Source organism: Aquarana catesbeiana, linkage group LG01, assembly GCF_042186555.1.
Source record: "Aquarana catesbeiana isolate 2022-GZ linkage group LG01, ASM4218655v1, whole genome shotgun sequence".
Classification (NCBI taxonomy): domain Eukaryota; kingdom Metazoa; phylum Chordata; class Amphibia; order Anura; family Ranidae; genus Aquarana; species Aquarana catesbeiana.
In genome coordinates, this window is record NC_133324.1 from 309,813,317 (window position 1) to 309,835,301 (window position 21,985).

General features: G+C 41.9%; 1 protein-coding gene across 1 annotated transcript in view; it reads right to left on the reverse strand.

Moving 5' to 3' along the window:
* The window catches only part of SEZ6L (seizure related 6 homolog like), a 678,351-nt gene that overhangs the window by 78,461 nt on the left and 577,905 nt on the right, over positions 1–21,985 (reverse strand). The window contains exon 10 of the mRNA XM_073629414.1: positions 21,383–21,579. Coding sequence (XP_073485515.1) covers positions 21,383–21,579 — 197 coding nt within the window. The remainder of the gene's footprint in view (positions 1–21,382; positions 21,580–21,985) is intronic.

Below are 21,985 nucleotides of genomic sequence, written 5' to 3' on the forward strand. Positions count from 1 at the left end.
CCATCAAAACTGCCCCATCATATTGCCACCATCAAAACTGCCCCATCAGAATTGCCCCATCAAAACTGCCCCATCATATTGCCACCATCAAAACTGCCCCCATCAAAACTGCCCCATCAGAATTGCCCTATCAAAACTGCCCCATCATATTGCCACCATCAAAACTGCCCCATCAGAATTGCCCCATCAAAACTGCCCATCAGAATTGCCCCATCAAAACTGCCCCGTCATATTGCCACCATCAAAACTGCCCCATCAGAATTGCCCCATCAAAACTGCCCCCATCATATTGCCACCATCAAAACTGCCCCCATCAAAACTGCCCCATCATATTGCCACCTTTAATACTGCTCCATAAAAATTGTCCCCATAAAAACTGCCCCATCATATTGCCACCATCAAAACTGCCCCATCAGAATTGCCCCATCAAAACTGCCCCATCATATTGCCACCATCAAATCTGCCCCATCAGAATTACCCCATCAAAACTGCCCCATCATTTTCCTCTATTATAAATCAGTACATGGTGTGTCTGTCCCCTCCCCCGGGCTCTGTAATCAGAGCTGAGATGCTCCAGCCACCTGCCCCCCTGTGTATAACAGAAGCTTTGGTAACCATGGCAACAAAACAAACACAGTACACTCTGATTAATGGCTAAAATTTCTCAAAAACTGTAAAAGATATCAAACTGAAAAGATATAGCCAGATAGCTGAATATTTTGTGAACATTTTAAAGTTTGTTTGGTGTCTCTAGGTGAAAGTATGAAGGAGCTGAAACTTTTGGGAGCGGACGAAGAATTTAAGGATTTCAAGCATGCTCCCATTGACTTCAATGTTAAAAAAAGTGTTAAAAAGCTTAATAGTTTAAAAAGTATAAATGGTAGAAAAAAAGTTGAAAAAGAGCACACATCAGCTAAAAGAGACGAACATTTTAATAGTTGAATGGTTTTAATAGCTGAAAGTATGCAGAAGTTACGCAGAGCCAAAAAACGTACGGAATAATAAAACTAACTAGAAAATGCATTTCCTGGGGAAAATGCGTGGGAATGCTGAATAGCTAAATTGCTAAAACGGCCGCCATCAAAACTGCCCCATCATACTGCCATCAAAACTGCCCCATCAGAATTGCCCCATCCAAATTGTATCCATTAAAACTGCCCCATCACATTGCCACCATCAAAACTGCCCCATCAGAATTGCTCCATCAAAATTGTCCCATCATATTGCCACCATCAGAATTGCCCCATCAAAACTGCCCCGTCATATTGCCACCATCAAAACTGCCCCATCAGAATTGCCCCATCATATTACCACCATCAAAACTGCCCCATCATATTGCCACCATCAAAACTGCCCCCATCATATTGCCATCAAAACTGCCCCATTAGAATTGCCCCATCAAAATTTTCCCCATCAAAACTGCCCCATCATATTGCCACCATCAAAACTGCCCCATCAGAATTGCCCCATCAAAACTGCCCCATCATATTGCCACCATCAAAACTGCCCCCATCAAAACTTCCCCATCAAAACTGCCCCATCAGAATTGCCCTATCAAAACTGCCCCATCATATTGCCACCATCAAAACTGCCCCATCAGAATTGCCCCATCAAAACTGCCCCATCAGAATTGCCCCATCAAAACTGCCCCGTCATATTGCCACCATCAAAACTGCCCCATCAGAATTGCCCCATCAAAACTGCCCCATCATATTGCCCCCATCAAAACTGCCCCCATCAAAACTGTCCCATCATATTGCCACCTTTAAAACTGCTCCATAAAAATTGTCCCCATAAAAACTGCCCCATCATATTGCCACCATCAAAACTGCCCCATCAGAATTGCCCCATCAAAACTGCCCCGTCATATTGCCACCATCAAATCTGCCCCATCAGAATTACCCCATCAAAACTGCCCCATCATATTCCTCTATTATAAATCAGTACATGGTGTGTCTGTCCCCTCCCCCGGGCTCTGTAATCAGAGCTGAGATGCTCCAGCCACCTCCCCCCCTGTGTATAACAGAAGCTTTGGTAACCATGGCAACAAAACAAACAGTAGACTCTGATTAATGGCTAAAATTTCCTGAAATGACCTCTAAACAAAAAGCTTTTTCTCAAAAACTGTAAAAGATATCAAACTGAAAAGATATAGCCAGATAGCTGAATATTTTGTGAACATTTTAAAGTTTGGTGTCTCTAGGTGAAAGTATGAAGGAGCTGAAACTTTTTGGAGCGGATGAAGAATTTAAGGATTTCAAGCATGCTCCCATTGACTTCAATGTTAAAAAAAAGTGTTAAAAAGCTTAATATTTTAAAAAGTATAAATGGTAGAAAAAAAGTTGAAAAAGAGCACACATCAGCTAAAAGAGACGAACATTTTAATAGTTGAATGGTTTTAATAGCTGAAAGTATGCAGAAGTTACGCAGAGCCAAAAAACGTACGGAATAAGAATAATACATAAAAAAACGAATAACAAAAGCGGGAATGCTAAAGCATTCCCACTAACTAGAAAATGCATTTCCTGGGGAAAATGCGTGGGAATGCTGAATTGCTAAAACGGCCCCCAGCAAAACTGCCCCATCATATTGCCATCAAAACTGCCCCATCATATTGCCACCATCAAAACTGCCCCATCATATTGCCACCATCAAAACTGCCCCATCAGAATTGCCCCATCAAAACTGCCCCATCAGAATTGCCCCATAAAAACTGCCCCATCAGAACTGCCCCATCAAAGCTGCCCCATCAAAACTGCCCCATCAGAATTGCCCCATCAAAACTGACCCATCATATTGCCGCCATCAAAACTGCCCCATCAGAATTGCCCTATCAAAACTGCCCCATCAGAATTGTCCCATCAAAACTGCCCCATCAGAATTGTCCCATCAAAACTGCCCCATCAGAATTGTCCCATCAAAACTGCCCCATCATATTCCTCTATTATAAATCAGCACATGGTGTGTCTGTCCCCTCCCCTGGGCTCTGTAATCAGAGCTGAGATGCTCCAGCCACCTCCCCCCTGTGTATAACAGAAGCTTTGGTAACCATGGCAACAAAACAAACACAGTACACTCTGATTAATGGCTAAAATTTCCTGAAATGACCTCTAAACAAAAAGCTTTTTCTCAAAAACTGTAAAAGATATCAAACTGAAAAGATATAGCCAGATAGCTGAATATTTTGTGAATATTTTAAAGTTTGTTTGGTGTCTGTAGGTGAAAGTATGAAGGAGCTGAAACTTTTGGGAGCGGAAGAAGATTTTAAGGATCTGAAGCATGCTCCCATAGACTTCAATGTTAAAAAAAAGTGATAAAAAGTTTAATATTTTAAAAAGTATAAATGGTAGAAAAAAAGTTGAAAGAGAGCACACATCAGCTAAAAGAGACGAACATTTTGATAGTTGAATGGTTTTAATAGCTGAAAGTATGCAGAAGTTACGCAGAACCAAAAAACGTACGGAATAAGAAGAAAAAGAAGAATAAATAAAATCAAATAACAATAGTGGGACTGCTAAAGCAGTCCCACTAAATAAAAAAACGAATAACAATAGTGGGACTGCTAAAGCAGTCCCACTAATAAATAAAATCGAATAACAATAGTGGGACTGCTAAAGCATTCCCACTAATAATAAATTTTGATATGAGACTAGCATGCAAGAAAAAATGGATGATAATTTGTCAGATAATCTCATTGTGTCTTGTGTACCAGGCATAAGTCAGTGAAGCTAGCATTTATTGTAACAGATTTGGATGTTTCAGCTATAGTTTGTCCTGTTAGGAAATTAGCATGCATATATTTTGTTAAAAAAGCACCTGGCTACAACGTACATTATTTTTACTCGTGATTAATATTGGTTTCTGAGCCTGCTGAGACTACACACTGGAGATGTTTTTGTAGCTGAGCATTTTAAATTCTTAATGATGAAGTTGTGAATAGAACATAGGAACCATGTGCTGCTTCTAAAATGATGCTGCTTCTTCCTCCTGTTCTCAGGGTCTCAAGACAAATTAGGGGAGATTTGCTAAAACTGGTGCACACAGAATCTGGTGCAGCTGTGCATTGTAGCCAATCAGCTTCTAACTTCACCTTGTTCAATCAAGCTTTGACAATAAAACCTGGAAGCTGATTGGTTTCTATGTAGAGCTGCACCAGATTCTGTGTGCATCAGTTTTAGTGAATCTCCCCCATCAGAATTGCTCCATCAAAATTGTCCCATCATATTGCCACCATCAGAATTGCCCCATCAAAACTGCCCCGTCATATTGCCACCATCAAAACTGCCCCATCAGAATTGCCCCATTATATTACCACCATCAAAACTGCCCCATCATATTGCCACCATCAAAACTGCCCCCATCATATTGCCATCAAAACTGCCCCATTAGAATTGCCCCATCAAAATTTTCCCCATCAAAACTGCCCCATCATATTGCCACCATCAAAACTGCCCCATCAGAATTGCCCCATCAAAACTGCCCCATCATATTGCCACCATCAAAACTGCCCCCATCAAAACTTCCCCATCAAAACTGCCCCATCAGAATTGCCCTATCAAAACTGCCCCATCATATTGCCACCATCAAAACTGCCCCATCAGAATTGCCCCATCAAAACTGCCCCATCAGAATTGCCCCATCAAAACTGCCCCGTCATATTGCCACCATCAAAACTGCCCCATCAGAATTGCCCCATCAAAACTGCCCCATCATATTGCCCCCATCAAAACTGCCCCCATCAAAACTGCCCCATCATATTGCCACCTTTAAAACTGCTCCATAAAAATTGTCCCCATAAAAACTGCCCCATCATATTGCCACCATCAAAACTGCCCCATCAGAATTGCCCCATCAAAACTGCCCCGTCATATTGCCACCATCAAATCTGCCCCATCAGAATTACCCCATCAAAACTGCCCCATCATATTCCTCTATTATAAATCAGTACATGGTGTGTCTGTCCCCTCCCCCGGGCTCTGTAATCAGAGCTGAGATGCTCCAGCCACCTCCCCCCCTGTGTATAACAGAAGCTTTGGTAACCATGGCAACAAAACAAACAGTAGACTCTGATTAATGGCTAAAATTTCCTGAAATGACCTCTAAACAAAAAGCTTTTTCTCAAAAACTGTAAAAGATATCAAACTGAAAAGATATAGCCAGATAGCTGAATATTTTGTGAACATTTTAAAGTTTGTTTGGTGTCTCTAGGTGAAAGTATGAAGGAGCTGAAACTTTTTGGAGCGGATGAAGAATTTAAGGATTTCAAGCATGCTCCCATTGACTTCAATGTTAAAAAAAAGTGTTAAAAAGCTTAATATTTTAAAAAGTATAAATGGTAGAAAAAAAGTTGAAAAAGAGCACACATCAGCTAAAAGAGACGAACATTTTAATAGTTGAATGGTTTTAATAGCTGAAAGTATGCAGAAGTTACGCAGAGCCAAAAAACGTACGGAATAAGAATAATACATAAAAAAACGAATAACAAAAGCGGGAATGCTAAAGCATTCCCACTAACTAGAAAATGCATTTCCTGGGGAAAATGCGTGGGAATGCTGAATTGCTAAAACGGCCCCCAGCAAAACTGCCCCATCATATTGCCATCAAAACTGCCCCATCATATTGCCACCATCAAAACTGCCCCATCATATTGCCACCATCAAAACTGCCCCATCAGAATTGCCCCATCAAAACTGCCCCATCAGAATTGCCCCATAAAAACTGCCCCATCAGAACTGCCCCATCAAAGCTGCCCCATCAAAACTGCCCCATCAGAATTGCCCCATCAAAACTGCCCCATCATATTGCCGCCATCAAAACTGCCCCATCAGAATTGCCCTATCAAAACTGCCCCATCAGAATTGTCCCATCAAAACTGCCCCATCAGAATTGTCCCATCAAAACTGCCCCATCAGAATTGTCCCATCAAAACTGCCCCATCATATTCCTCTATTATAAATCAGCACATGGTGTGTCTGTCCCCTCCCCTGGGCTCTGTAATCAGAGCTGAGATGCTCCAGCCACCTCCCCCCTGTGTATAACAGAAGCTTTGGTAACCATGGCAACAAAACAAACACAGTACACTCTGATTAATGGCTAAAATTTCCTGAAATGACCTCTAAACAAAAAGCTTTTTCTCAAAAACTGTAAAAGATATCAAACTGAAAAGATATAGCCAGATAGCTGAATATTTTGTGAATATTTTAAAGTTTGTTTGGTGTCTGTAGGTGAAAGTATGAAGGAGCTGAAACTTTTGGGAGCGGAAGAAGATTTTAAGGATCTGAAGCATGCTCCCATAGACTTCAATGTTAAAAAAAAGTGATAAAAAGCTTAATATTTTAAAAAGTATAAATGGTAGAAAAAAAGTTGAAAGAGAGCACACATCAGCTAAAAGAGACGAACATTTTGATAGTTGAATGGTTTTAATAGCTGAAAGTATGCAGAAGTTACGCAGAACCAAAAAACGTACGGAATAAGAAGAAAAAGAAGAATAAATAAAATCAAATAACAATAGTGGGACTGCTTTAGCAGTCCCACTAATAAATAAAATCGAATAACAATAGTGGGACTGCTAAAGCATTCCCACTAATAATAAATTTTGATATGAGACTAGCATGCAAGAAAAAATGGATGATAATTTGTCAGATAATCTCATTGTGTCTTGTGTACCAGGCATAAGTCAGTGAAGCTAGCATTTATTGTAACAGATTTGGATGTTTCAGCTATAGTTTGTCCTGTTAGGAAATTAGCATGCATATATTTTGTTAAAAAAGCACCTGGCTACAACGTACATTATTTTTACTCGTGATTAATATTGGTTTCTGAGCCTGCTGAGACTACACACTGGAGATGTTTTTGTAGCTGAGCATTTTAAATTCTTAATGATGAAGTCGTGAATAGAACATAGGAACCATGTGCTGCTTCTAAAATGATGCTGCTTCTTCCTCCTGTTCTCAGGGTCTCAAGACAAATTAGGGGAGATTTGCTAAAACTGGTGCACACAGAATCTGGTGCAGCTGTGCATTGTAGCCAATCAGCTTCTAACTTCACCTTGTTCAATCAAGCTTTGACAATAAAACCTGGAAGCTGATTGGTTTCTATGTAGAGCTGCACCAGATTCTGTGTGCATCAGTTTTAGTGAATCTCCCCCATTGTGCCTATCTAGTTTCAAGGGCCTGCAGTTACATAGACTTCCAGTCTAGAAATAAATGTCCAAGTGTAGCCCCCTGGTCCTAAACTGGGGCTAGGATGTAAATTTAGTTTTTGGTAGAGCTGTAAACAGTTCAGACTAATTGTACAGTTTATCTGGTCTTTCTCTAATCTCAATTGAGTTGTGCATTACTCACTGTTGCCAGTAGGTGTTACTGGTACCACAGGCCAGTATGAGAATTACAACAAGGTTGAGCTAAGAATAATTATTCATTTTCCAGTCAAGCCCAGTAGGGGGTTCTTAGCCGCTGGTGCATTCTGGGAAAGGGAATTTATTTGGGCTGGACCATGTGCTCTCTCTTTCTTAACTCAGGCCCTCCTGGCCTGAGGATGTGCTGCTGAGGCGAGCTCTGTAAGTAGGCCCAGAAGCCTGTCTGGGGCCTACTACTCCTGAGGTGATCCTTAGGCTGTCTTGCCCAGCGTGTAAGAAGCTGAGCCAAGCTGAGAAGATCCAGGGGAGGACCCTCCCTGGAGAGAGTCAGGATGAAGTCTGGTCAGGAGGGCCTGGTGACTCGTTTGGAGGACGCACCTACACCTAAACTGCGCTTACAGTGTTTCTGGGTCGGCTGAAAGTTTCTGACACTGTGAAGCTGGATTTTGTTCTACAAATCTAACCCTGTTTGCAGTATCACCGGGTCGGTTTAAAGGTTCTGGTACTGTCAAGCTGTTCTACAATCTACAAGGTGTTAAATAGCTACTGGCTGCTAGGTCTGTGAGAGAGGCCTATCCAGGGGTTCTACTGGCTGCTACTTCTGTGAGAGAGGCCTATCCAGGAGTTCTACTGGCTGCTACTTCTGTGAGAGAGGCCTATCCAGGAGTTCTACTGGCTGCTAGGTCTGTGAGAGAGGCCTATCCAGGAGTTCTACTGGCTGCTACTTCTGTGAGAGAGAACTATCCAGGAGTTCTACTGGCTGCTACTTCTGTGAGAGAGACCTATCCAGGAGTTATACTGGCTGCTACTTCTGTGAGAGAGACCTATCCAGGAGTTCTACTGGCTGCTACTTCTGTGAGAGAGGCCTATCCAGGAGTTCTACTGGCTGCTACTTCTGGGAGAGAGGCCTATCCAGGAGTTCTACTGGCTGCTAGGTCTGTGAGAGAGGCCTATCCAGGAGTTCTACTGGCTGCTACTTCTGTGAGAGAGACCTATCCAGAAGTTCTACTGGCTGCTAGGTCTGTGAGAGAGGCCTATCCAGGAGTTCTACTGGCTGCTACTTCTGTGAGAGAGGCCTATCCAGGAGTTCTACTGGCTGCTAGGTCTGTGAGAGAGGCCTATCCAGGAGTTCTACTGGCTGCTGCTTCTGTAATAGAGGCCTATCCAGGAGTTCTACTGGCTGCTAGGTCTGTGAGAGAGGCCTATCCAGGAGTTCTACTGGCTGCTAGGTCTGTGAGAGAGGCCCATCCAGGAGTTCTACTGGCTGCTGCTTCTGTGAGAGAGGCCTATCCTGGAGTTCTACTGGCTGCTAGGTCTGTGAGAGAGGCCTATCCAGGAGTTCTACTGGCTGCTGCTTCTGTGAGAGAGGCCTATCCAGGAGTTCTACTGGCTGCTAGGTCTGTGAGAGAGACCTATCCAGGAGTTCTACTGGCTGCTAGGTCTGTGAGAGAGGCCTATCTAGGAGTTCTACTGGCTGCTAGGTCTGTGTGAGAGGCCTATCCAGGTATTCAACATCTCAAAGAGAGATCCAAGCAACATCCAAGCAACATCTCAAATTTCTGGATCCAAGCAATCTGTAAGTGATCTGCATCTGGTATCTGACACCCTTAACCCCCTCTCCTACTACCTCTTTTCAAGTTCTATATTAAAGCATTGAAAATATCTAAAGTGACTGGCGCCCAATTTCTGTTCTAAACTCCCCATTATAGCCATTAACTCAGCCCTGGGGTAAATGCCGGCTCACCCCCTGCCTCTGGAGGTCTCTTCTTGCCCCCAGTAGACCCAGGGGGCGCTACATAAGTATGCCCCTAATTGTCATATTTTGTCCTATTTTGTCATCCATCACAGATAAATTCTTTTAACAATTTGGTGGATAGAACCACCTTTGATTTCCAAATTTTTGGAATTTCATACCGGAATTTTATGTAGGCTGTGCCTCAAAAATCCCGCCATATATTTTATTTGAATTATGTTAGAGATGTGAAACATTTCTTGGAGCATACATTATATTCCTTACATAACTGCAAGAGATTGATGCCAAGTCAAATTCTGGTACTTAATTTGCTTGTAAAAAACACAAATAATGATGTATTAATTAGAAATCTGCATACATTTGTGTTCTTATATTTTCCTACAGTTCAGCTTTCATCTGCAACACAGCAACTTAAAAGACCTCCATTCTGCATATACTATACCTCTGTAAGCAATAAAACAGGGTCAGCAACTACATTATGTGCCACAGCAGTAGCACATGCATTTCTTTTATAATAAGCAGTGAAGTCCTACTGAAGTCCTTTGGAGAGGGGACCAGATTCATCAATAGACAAAACTGTGCTACGAACAAAATCATTACCAACATTCATTTATATCAGCAGTCTCCAAACTTTCTGAACAAAGAGCCAGTTTACTGTCCTTCAGACATTGAGGGGGCCAGACTGTGGCCAACATAAGTCGAAAATGCCCTGGCATCAATGGGAGTAAACAATGCCCCACCATTGGTATTAGTGGGAGGAATATTGCCCCATTGTTAGTATTAGGGGAAGAAATAGTGCCCCATCATTGGTGTCATTGGGAGGAACAGTGCCCCATCACTGGTGTCAGAGGAAGTAATAGTGCTTCATCATTAGTGTCAGTGAAAGGAATAGTGCCCCATCATTGCTGTCAGTGGGAGGAATAGTGCTCATTGTTGGAATCAGTTATGGGAATTATACCTCATTGTTGGCGTTAATAGAAGGAATAGTGCCTTGTATCAGTGGGAGAAATAGTACCCCAAGGGCCTGATAAAGACAAGCAAAGGGCCACATCTGGCCCCCGGGCAGCAGTTTGGAGACCACTGATTTATATTAAAGAAAATACTTATATTTATATGAAAAAGCAAGAAAGAAGATTGTGTAGCAAATTACATGGTGTACAAACTAAAGAAGTCACCTGAGCTGGCCCAGTTTGCCATCCAAGTGCTTCATTACCCAGCATGAAGTTCCCTAACTGACAGAAATTTCAGTGAAGGGGGTGACACGTCCATACAAATGATCTTTCTCCAACACTAAAAATGGATCAACCACCACCACCAGTGACTGGCACCACGCATCCTTCAAACTCAACAGGCAGCATTTTACCCTGTGCTATCTCCCCCAGATAATCTACCTTTGAAAATTACCAAACTGTATTATATAAGCATGGTATGAAACTCATCACAATGCGAATTATAAGAAGATTAGACAAAATTCCCACTTTTCAACTAGCACTTTTTAGAAATCAACATGTTTGGCTGGTTACGAGAGTAGCAAATTAGTTAAATCAATCCATTCATAACTAGTGAACGAAGAAAAAAAAATCACTACCAGTGAATGTCTGGAGAAAGTTGCATTCATTGCTTTATAAATATCCCACAGTAACTTTTGTTCTGTATTTGAATATTTTTTGGGAGTTTTTCTATTAGACAGGCTCCTTGAGTAACATACACCTTTGCTTTGTTAATATCCTATATTTATGAATGAATTAAAAGCACAGCAATACTTGATTTTTTAATGCATTTCACCTCAGACACATTTTATTGGCAGCACAGTGGCTTAGTTGTTAGTAGTTCACACTTTTGCCTTGCAGCACTGGTGTCCTTGGTTCAGATCCTGGCTAGGAAACTACTGTATCTGCATTGAAGTTGCATATTCTCCTTGTGATTAAGTGGGTTTCCTTCCAAGCTACAAAGACATGCTAGTAGGATAATTGACTTCTGTCTAGAATTAGCTCTAGTATGATAATCTGATGTGTGGGCACAAGATGGTTGCCCCAACTGCAGCACCTTGAGTCCTAGGGAGAAAAGTACTATGGAATTGTTAATTAATCAATCAGTCAGCAAACTGGGACTCTGTTTTGGTGATGCTTTTTCATGTTTGAAATGTCCTGGGGAAACATTGACTATGCCAAAGTTTTTACAGCAAAGCCCAAGTAGGACCATTGAAAATTAACTTTCAATGTTACTTCCATACATTTGTACAACTTCAGCAGGTTACTGATAAATCCCCACTTTTTTTGCAAATGCTTTTGAAAGATTGCTATGCAGCTTTTTCATCTTCATTTACCTCTACATCAACGTTGTTATCTTTTATCAATTTTGTTATGTGGGGACATTCCTTAATCTTAGCATCACTAATCCTGGTAGATTTATTTCTCAAGCACATGAATGAGATTCTTGTTTTATTCCTTGCTTTAACAAAGTTGTTCATAAATCCACGTTTGATATGCAAAAGAAGGTAAACTTTTCAAGCTTGACAAGTGGAATGTTTATCAGATTTTTCTCTGCTGCTGAAACATGTAAGGTATATTTCGGCCATTTTTTTTTTTTTTTCTTAATGTAATGTTTTTTCTTGTTCCTGCTATTTGACTCTCCCCAAAAATGTGCTTTCTTTGTTCAAACTGTATGCTGAGCAGTACAATGGCTTTCAGATTTACCATTTATATTTCTTACTTTGATTATCCATGCTAGAGAGCAAAAATAACAACTAGATGTTTCTCAATATGTTGTAAATATGCAATTATAGTTAAAATATGGTACTGCAAGATCACTAATGGAATAGAATAATGAAGATTTGTTCACAAGAAAACTAAGCCTGATAGAGAAAATCCAATATACTTTTTTGAATTAAGTATGAAAAAGTTGGCTTAGAGCATTTGTTTATAGCAGCAATATTCATTAAAGATCACTGAACTCAAATCAGGAGTGGGGTTGTGTGGCTAGATCTCAACTTTTATATTCTCATTCTGTTTCACTCATAGAAGAAATGCAGAAAAGAATACACCCATGTGGGAATGGCTACCCAAAGTTTGCAAATAAAAGGCTAGCAGCATAAGTTGAAAGGAGGGCTCTGTAACAACAAGCAAGGCCTGTGCCAGGAGGGCTCCATCACAACAAGGAAGGTCTGTGCCAGATGACTTCATTATAATAACACAGGAACTAAGAAGGAAAGTCTGTGCCAGAAGAAAAATCACCTGGGGATGATGCCAGCTCCTATTTCTTGCAATCACTTGAGTAGAGCCTGGAGCCTTGGTTGCCTACGGAGATTGTGAAACTACTATAACCTGAGCTAAGTGACCTTTAGCATATTCCTATTGTACACAGACTATTGTTCATGCTCATTCGCTAGGAAAGTTAGGTAGCATGTACATGTGTTGTATGCAGGGGTGTATCTACCGCGAGGCAAACAAGGCGTTTGCCTGGGGAGGCAGTTTTCAGGGGGGCGGCCCCTTCGCCATTCCTGCACCATTCCTAACATTGCTGACTCTACTGCTCCACACTGGACCTGACAGCAGCAACCTGTGACCTTACCGTCCTTCCCCACACTGCCCCTGCCTCGCACTGGGATTGGGCATGGCAGAGATGATGCAGGGTGATTCCAGGGTGATCTACTGTCCTCTGGAGACATGTGAGTGTGGGCCCTGGGGGTGTATGAGTTGACTGTGGGAACTGGGGGTGAGTGTGGGGGCCGGGTTGTGAGGTAAGTGTGGACAATAGGGGTGTCTCTCTCACCCTCCCTCCCTCTCTCCCTCCACCTCTCCCCCCTCCTTTCTCCCCTTCTTCCATTTCTCTTCTTTTCAATGTTCTCCATCTCTCTCTCCTTCCTATTCCTATCTCTTCTCCTAGCGGGGGGGGGCACTGTGGCAGGCTAGTGGGGGGGTTGAGGCCAGCACTGTGGCAGACTAGCGGGGGGGTTGGGGGGAGCACTGTGGCAGACTAGCGGGGGGTTACTACCCCACAGTCCACCAGAGACCCCGCACAGCCACCAGAGACCCTGCATAGCCACCAGAGCCACCCCGAATAGGAAGGGGTGGGACATAGTTACATAGTCAAGTTGAAAAAAGACAAAAGTCCATCTAGTTCAAGCAATAATAATATTGGTCGCGTCCGACAATCGGATTAGTTCCAGAACCGATCAATCGTCAGGTCTGGGCCAATGATTTATGGCCTGGACCTGCTGATCGGTTCTGGTGAATGAAATCCTTCCCCTGCCTGTAAGTGTAAACACAGGCAGGGGAAGTGATGTCATCTCCCCTCATGGAACTCTTTTCGTTCCAGCGCTAACACCCACGCACGCAATATGTTTGATCCGATCAGATCTATACTACCATCCCCAGTAGTTTAGGGTTCCCAAAAACGCAGTGTTAGCGAATCAGCCCAGATACCTGCTAGCACCTGCGTTTAGCCCCTTCGCCCAGCCCAGCCCAGCCCACCCAAGTGCAGCATCAATAAATCACTGTCCCTTTCAAAACACAAAACACATAACTGTAGTGTTTGCAGAGTCAGGCCTAATGCCTGCGAACACTAACAGTTTTTTTGGTAGCATTTGAAGCAGTCGCTGACAGTCAGGTGCTCTTTTTTTCCTGTGAGTCTCACTAGTTGTACCAGTAAATTTAGAGACCAAAATGTCCAATCGAAGGTACACTAGTGAAGAGGCCTACATGTTTTTGAGCATGACAGATGAGAGTGAAGAGGAAGTCACCCATCGGTCAGATTCAGGCTCAGAATACGATCCTGTATACAACAGCGCACCCTGACAGATAGCTTTGGTGATGGAGTAGTGGTCCCTGCCAAGGTCAGGCATACCCGACCCCGTTCTTCTGCTGTTGTTGAGGTGCAAGAACTGCAGGGCTTTTGTATGGAGCAGAGAGCCAGTACTAGTGCCGCTCATCTTTCTGGTGAACTGGCAAGCACCAGCAGCCTAGTACATCCTGGTCGTACATCCAGCACTGCAGTAACACTTGGTGACGTGGTGAGTCCCATAAGTGTAGTTCAAGCTAATGGTGGCTAGCACAAGTAGTGTCCTGCAGCCTCCAAGAAGACAAAGACAGGTCGGTCGAGTCCATAGTACCCTTCCTGCTGCATTTGCCAATCCGAATTGGGAGCCCACCACTTCTGAAGCACATGTACTTCCCCCATTCACTGGCCAACCCGGAATTCAGGTGGAAACAGTTGATTTTACGTCACTTGATTTTTATTCACTGTTTTTCACGGAAGATCTCTATAGACCTATTGTGGACCAAGGCAATTTGTATGCTGGTCAATTTACCGCCGTTAATCCCCAGTTACCCCTTGCCAGAGATTGGAGACCTATTACGGTCTCGAATTTAAGACCTTAGTGGGCCTATCCCTCCTCATTGGCATAAGTAGAAAAAGCGAGTTGGTCCACTGACCCAATTCACCATATGCCCGTGTTCTCTGCCTCTATGACCAGGACATGATACGAGCAGATCTTGCGGTTCATGCATTTTAATGACAATGAACTCTGTTGTCCTTGGAGTGACCCTGAATACGATCGGCTCTACAAAATTCGCCCCCTCGTAAAACCACTTCAACCAACAGTTTGCAGCCTTGTTTATTCCCAATCAAGTTGTCTGCGTTGATGAGTCCCTGATTAAGTATCCCAGCAAGCTTGCCAGATATGGGGTCAAGATGTATAAGCTCTGTGACAGGGCAGCAGGCTATACATATAGTTTTATGGTTTACGAGGGAAGAGATAGTTACGTAGGGTCGGAGAACTGCCCAGACTACATAGGGAGCGCTGGTAAGATTGTGTGGGACTTGGTGTCACCCTTATTCAGAAAGAGGTACCACTTGTACGTGGACAATTATTACATAAGCTTGCCACTTTTTAGTCACTTGTTTGATCATGGAATTGGCACATGTAGCACCAGGCTTACCCCAGTGGCTTGTAGATTCCTGTCTTAGGCTGGGCGAGAGAGCCGGCTTGAGATGTAATAATTAGTTTGCTGTGAAGTGGAGGGATAATAAGAATGTTTTCGTTCTGTTCTCCCGTCACACAGACACGACGGTCCAAATTCAAACGGTGACTGGTGTTGTGGAGAAACCCCTCTGTGTCCACAAATACAACCTTAATATGGGAGAGGTGGACCTCAACGACCAGTTGATGGTGCCGTACTTAATTGCCCGTAAGGCCAGACGCTGGTACAAAAAAGTGTCTGTATACTTATTCCAATTGGCTCTGCTAAATGCTTATGTGCTATACAAAGCCTCAGGATGAACTGGATCCTTCCTTAAAACCCAGGAAGAGATTATCACAGCCCTTTTTTTTCCAGACGGTGCTGTGCCCCAACTTCCCAATGCAAATTCAGTAAGCCGGCTGCATGTGAGGCATTTTCTGTATGTCCTCCCTAGTACCCCTACCAATCAATCACCCCAAAGAAGATGTTGTGTCTGTAGCAAGCACACATTTTTACCCACTATTGTTGTCCCTCCTGTCCTGACCAACCTGGTCTCTGCATCAGTGAATGTTTCGAACATTACCACACACTAGTGGAGTATTAGCGTACGGTACAGCACTGCACACACTAGGATACACTTTCACAGGGTCTCCAAAGATGCCATTGCATTTTTAGAGACCCAAACTTGGAACCATTACAGTTACAGTTACAAATAAAAGTGTAAAAAAAAAAAAAAAAAAGAAAGTTAAAAAAACAAAAAAAAATAAAATAAAAGAGCCAAAAATTGTTGGCATTTTATTCTTTCTCTATTCTCTCTCTATCGTTCTCTCTCCATTGTTCTGCTCTGTTTTACTGTATTTTTTAACTGCAATGTTTTATTGTTACTATGTTTTATCATGTTTGCTTTTCAGGTATGTAATTCTTTTATACTCTACTGTTTACTGTGTTTTATTGTTAACCATTATTTTATTTTCAGGTACGCCATTCAGCTGCAGCACTGATTTATTTATCTTGAAAACAACAGAGTTTGCTCTCACGATACATAAATCAGCGACTCCAGCGCTGTAGGAGGTGATTTCATCACAACAGTTAAAAAAAGAGCATATATGCCGCTAATTAGCCGCTAGAATGCTTTTACAAGCAGTGGGTGGGAACATCTCCCCCTCCCGCCATCTTCCATGGTTTTCTCGGGCTCTCCTGTCCCACTGGGGAACCTGAGAGTGGAGCCGGTGGTTCCACCAGCTGAGCATAGAGCCCGAAGACCAGAATGGCTCCAATCATCTCTATGGCCTAAGAAACCAGAAGCTACGAGCATTTCATGACTTGGTTTTGCCGGATATAAACAGCGCCATTGGGAAATTGGGAAAGCATCTTATCACACCGAACTTGTTGTGGTCAGATGCTTTGCAGAGGAGAGATCTAGAGTCTAATAGACCTTAATTTAATTAAAAAAAAAAAAAAGAGTACCTGTCACTACCTATTGCTGTCATAGATGATATTTACATTCCCTGTGATAACAATAAAATGATAAAAAAACACCCCTGCCCTCATGCTTGCGTGCAATGGCGAACGCAAGCGTCGGTCTCTAGTCATATGTAAACTGCAATTGCACCATGCATGGGAGGTATCACGGTGAACGTCAGATCGAGTGCAGTAGTTTTAGCAGTAGACCTCCTCTGTAAATGTGAAGTGGTAACCTGTAAAGGCTTTTAAAAATGTATGCAGTTTGTGGCCGCTGCACGGTTGTGCGCAATTTTAAAGCATGTCATGTTTGGTCTCTATGTACTCAGCGTAAGATCATCTTTTATATTTTACCAAACATTTGAGCAATATAGTGTTTTTTAGTACATCAAAAAAGTTTTTTTTTTCCAAAAAAAATTGCGTTTGAAAAATCGCTGTGCAAATACTGTGTGAAAAAATTGCAACACCCACCATTTTAATATGTAGGGCCTTTTCGTTAAAAAAATATATAATGTTTGGGGGTTCAAAGTAATTTTCTAGCAAAATAAAAATATTTTTTCATGTAAACAATAAGTGTCAGAAAGGGCTTTGTCTTTAAGTGGATAGAAGAGTGGGTGATGTGTGGCATAAGCTTCTAATGTTGTGCATAAAATACCAGGACAGGTTAAACCCCCCCCCCCCCAAATGACCCCTTTTTGGAAAGTAGACACCCCAAGCTATTTGCTGAGAGGCATGTTGAGTCCATGGAATATTTTATATTTTGCCACAAGTTTTAGGAAAATGACAATACATTTATTTTTTTTTCACAAAGTTGTCACTAAATGATATATTGCTCAAACATACCATGGGAATATGTGAAAATACATTCTGCTGCTTCTCCTGAGTATGGGGATACCACATGTGTGGGACTTTTTGGCAGTCTAGCCACATACAGGACCCCAACACCAAGCACCGCCCTCAGGCTTTACCAAGGGCGTAAATTTTTGATTTCACTCCTCACTACCTATCACAGTTTCCGAGGCCATGAAATGCCCAGACAGCACAACCCCCCCCCCCCAAAATGACCCCATTTTGGAAAGTAGACACCCCAAGCTATTTGCTGAGAGGCATGTTGAGTATTTTGCAGATTTTACTTCTTGTCACAAAGTTTTGAAAATTGAAAAAAAAAATAAAAATCTTCCTTTACTTTCTTCATTATTAAAAACAAATGAGAGCTGCAAAATACTCACCCTGCCTCTTAGCAAATACCTTGGGGTGTCTACTTTCCAAAATGGAGTCATTTAGGGGGGGTTTGTGCTATCCAGACATTTCAGGGCCTCTGTAACTGTGATAGGTAGTGAGAAGTGAAATCACCATTTTACACCCATAGAAATCCTGAAGGCGGTGATTGGTTTTCGGGGTCCTTTAGGCTCCCTTTTTAGGCTCCCAAAAAGTCCCACACATGTGGTATCCCTGTACTCAAGAGAAGCAGCAGAATGTATTTTGAGGTGTCATTTCACATATGCCCATGACATGTTTGAGCAATATATCATTTCAGTGACAACTTTGTGAAAATTTCTTTTTTTTTTTCATTTTTCAATCACTTATGACAAAGAAAAAAAATCAATGTGCTCAACAGGCCTCTCAGCAATTTCCTTGGGGTGTCTACTTTCCAAAATGGGGTCATTTGGGGGGGGGGGGGGGGGTTGTACTGTCCTGTCATTTTAGCACCTCAAGAAACTGTTTAAATTCCAGAAAATGTACCCTAGTTTGTAGGCACTATAAGTTTTGAGCAAACCAATAAATATACGCTTATTGCATTTTTTTTTACCCAAAACATGTGGCTGAATGCTTTTTGACCTAAATGTATGACTAAAATTGAATTTATTGTATTTTTTTATAACAAAAAGTAGAAAATATATATTTTTTCAAAATTTTCGGTCTTTTTTCATTTACAGTGGGGACGGAAAGTATTCAGACTCCCTTAAATTTTTCACTCTTTGTTATATTGCAGCCATTTGATAAAATCATTTAAGTTCATTTTTTTTCCTCATTTATGTACACACAGCACCCCATATTGACATAAAAACACAGAATTGTTGACATTTTTGCAGTTTTATTAAAAAAGGAAAACTGAAATATCACATGGTCCTAAGTATTCAGACCCTTTGGTGTGACACCCATATATTTAACTCAGGTGCTGTCCATTTCTTCTGATCATCCTTGAGATGGTTCTACACCAGAGCAAATGAGAATCATGAGGTCAAAGGAACTGCCTGAAGAGCTCAGAGACAGAATTGTGGCAAGGCACAGATCTGGCCAAGGTTACAAAAAAATTTCTGCTGCACTTAAGGTTCCTAAGAGCACAGTGGCCTCCATAATCCTTAAATGGAAGAAGTTTGGGATGACCAGAACCCTTCCTAGAGCTGGCCGTCCAGCCAAACTGAGCTATCGGGGGAGAAGAGCCTTGGTGAGAGAGGTAAAGAAGAACCCAAAGATCACTGTGGCTGAGCTCCAGAGATGCAGTCGGGGGATGGGAGAAAGTTGAAGAAATTTAACCATCACTGCAGCCCTCCACCAGTCGGGGCCTTATGGCAGAGTGACCCGATGGAAGCCTCTCCTCAGTGCAAGACACATGAAAGCCTACATGGAGTTTGCAAAAAAAAACACCTGAAGGACTCCAAGATGGGGAGAAATAAGATTCTTTGGTCTGATGAGACCAAGATAGAACGTTTTGGCCTTAATTCTAAGCGGTATGTGTTGAGAAAACCAGGCACTGCTCATCACCTGTCCAATACAGTCCCAACAGTGAAGCATGGTGGTGGCAGCATCATGCTGTGGGGGTGTTTTTCAGCTGCAGAGACAGGATGACTGGTTGCAATCAAGGGAAAGATGAATGCGACCAAGTACAGGGATATCCTGGACGAAAACCTTCTCCAGAGTGCTCAGGACCTCAGACTGAGCCGAGGGTTTACCTTCCAAGAAGACAATGACCCTAAGCATACAGCTAAAATAATGAAGGAGTGGCTTCACAACAACTCTGTGACTGTTCTTGAATGGCCCAGCCAGAGCCCTGACCTAAACCCAGTTCAGCATCTCTGGAGAGACCTAAAAATGGCTGTCCACCAACGTTTACTATCCAACCTGACAGAACTGGAGAGGATCTGCAAGGAGGAATGACAGAGGATCCCCAAATCCAGGTGTGAAAAACTTGTTGCATCTTTCCCAAAAAGACTCATGGCTGTATTAAATCAAAAGGGTGCTTCTACTAAATACTGAGCAAAGGGTCTGAATACTTAGGACCATGTGATATTTCAGTTTTTATTTTTTAATAAATCTGCAAAAATGTCAACAATTCTGTGTTTTTCTGTCAATATGGGGTGCTGTGTGTACATTAATGAGGGAAAAAAATGAACTTAAATGGTTTTAGCAAATGGTTGCAATATAACAAAGAGTGAAAAATGTAAGGGGGTTTGAATGCTTTCTGTCCCCACTGTATATCGCAAAAAATAAAAACCGCAGAGGTGATCAAATATCACCAAAAGAAAGCTCTATTTGTGGGAAAAAAAGGATGCAAATTTCGTTTGGGTACAGCATTGCATGACTGCGCAATTACCAGTTAAAGCAGCGCTGTGCCAAATTGTAAAAAGTGCTTTGGTCAGGAAGGGGGTAAAACCTTCCGGGGCTGAAGTGGTTAAACCTCATTTGCCACATAGTTGCCCAATTATTCAGTGTATTGAGGTTGTAAGGACGTTATTCTACTGCATAGCTTGGTGTCATCTGCAAAGGCTGAAATGGTACTTTTAATTCCAGACCCTATATCATTTATAAAGATATTACAAAGTAATGGTCCCAACACTGAACCTTGGGGTACACCACTGATAACTTTAGACCATTCATAGTAAGAATCATTAACCACTACTCTCCGAATTCTGTCTTTTAGCCAGTTTTCTATCCATTTACAAACTGATCTTTCCAAGCCTGTAGACTTTACCTTACACATGAGCCCTGTGTGGGGACCACGTCCACAGCCGTCCCTTGAGCCATTGTGGATCATTTGGAGCTGTGTCAATTGCAATCCAATTGTGGACATGAGCTCCCCCATGCTCCTTTGTATACACAGAGCTGAAGAGGGTATTTAATACATTTGCCTTCTCTTCGTCCCCAGTCATTCAATCCAGATTATTTTGTAAAGGGCCTACATACTCAGACCTGACCTTTTTACGATTAATATATTTTTGTTTCAATACATTTTTATTAGAGTTTATAGAATAAAGAAATCCAAAAAGAGTAGGTAGAACAAGAAAGAAACAATAACAAGGGTTTGCCAGGCAGAGCAATAGTATAGCCATTTAAGACAATCCAGACGAGAAAACATTTGTACTGAGAAGGGGTGCAATTGCTCCTACATAGCAAAATCCATGTCCGTGTCCATGGTTGACAAGCTTTCTTAAAGGCCACAATCAAATCTTATTATTAATATATTTGTAGAATTTTTGGGGTTTGTCCTACTATCTTTTGCAATCTGTCGATCATTTTGAATTTCTGTGTCCTTGATTTTCTTTATACATATTCTGTTATATGTAAGATTTAGATGGCGGGGGGTACCTGATTTTATACACCACTGGTTTGTATATTTTGGTTTGGTATATATTTCTGTAATACATTGTATGTCTTGTATTGTTTTTCTTACAATCGTAAGTAGTTTGTATGTACAGCATTTTGTTTAGTAAAAGCATATAAAATATTACACAGTTTTTTTTTTTTATGTTTTCCTGTTTTACCGCAAAGTGCCCATGAAAGATACAAAGCAAAACAAATTCACTGTAAAGACTTCTAATCTGCTGTATCAATCCTAAAATAGCTACTCACCTATGTAATTCAAAATAAATCCTTGTCCTTTTCCAAAGATCATCCCTGCTGGATCAGAGTGAAACTGAATTGAGAGGTCGGGAGATGAGGAGTAGAGTTTCTGAGGGCCACTGCTTCCCACAAACTGTCCCAAAATCTTTGATGTAATTTCATCTCCATCATAAATTGTCAAAATATCATTATTACTCAGATTCATTCTGCAATGACAGGCAAAAAACATAGGATAAGTCATACAGAATAACACAAGTCAGTCAGCTATTATGCAGTTTTAACTTGGTTAGAGCCCTCTTGGATGAAGTTTGTAGGGTACAACGGCTATTCTTTAGAATGAACTCTATTTTCAAGAATTAGTTAAAGCAATGTTCCTTAACCCAGTAGGCATCAGTCATACATACCTATATCCTAAATACCTAAAATAATACCATTATACTGCTATGTGCAGAGAGACTGAGACCTAAAAGACTGACTACTTGATATAATCAATGTGGTAATTCAGCATTCTCACTGCACTGTATACAGTATGAGGTAGACCAATGGCGGCCACTTATTAGGGGAGCAGGGGCACCGCCCCCCGATCCATGCGCCCAGCCCCTAATCTGTATG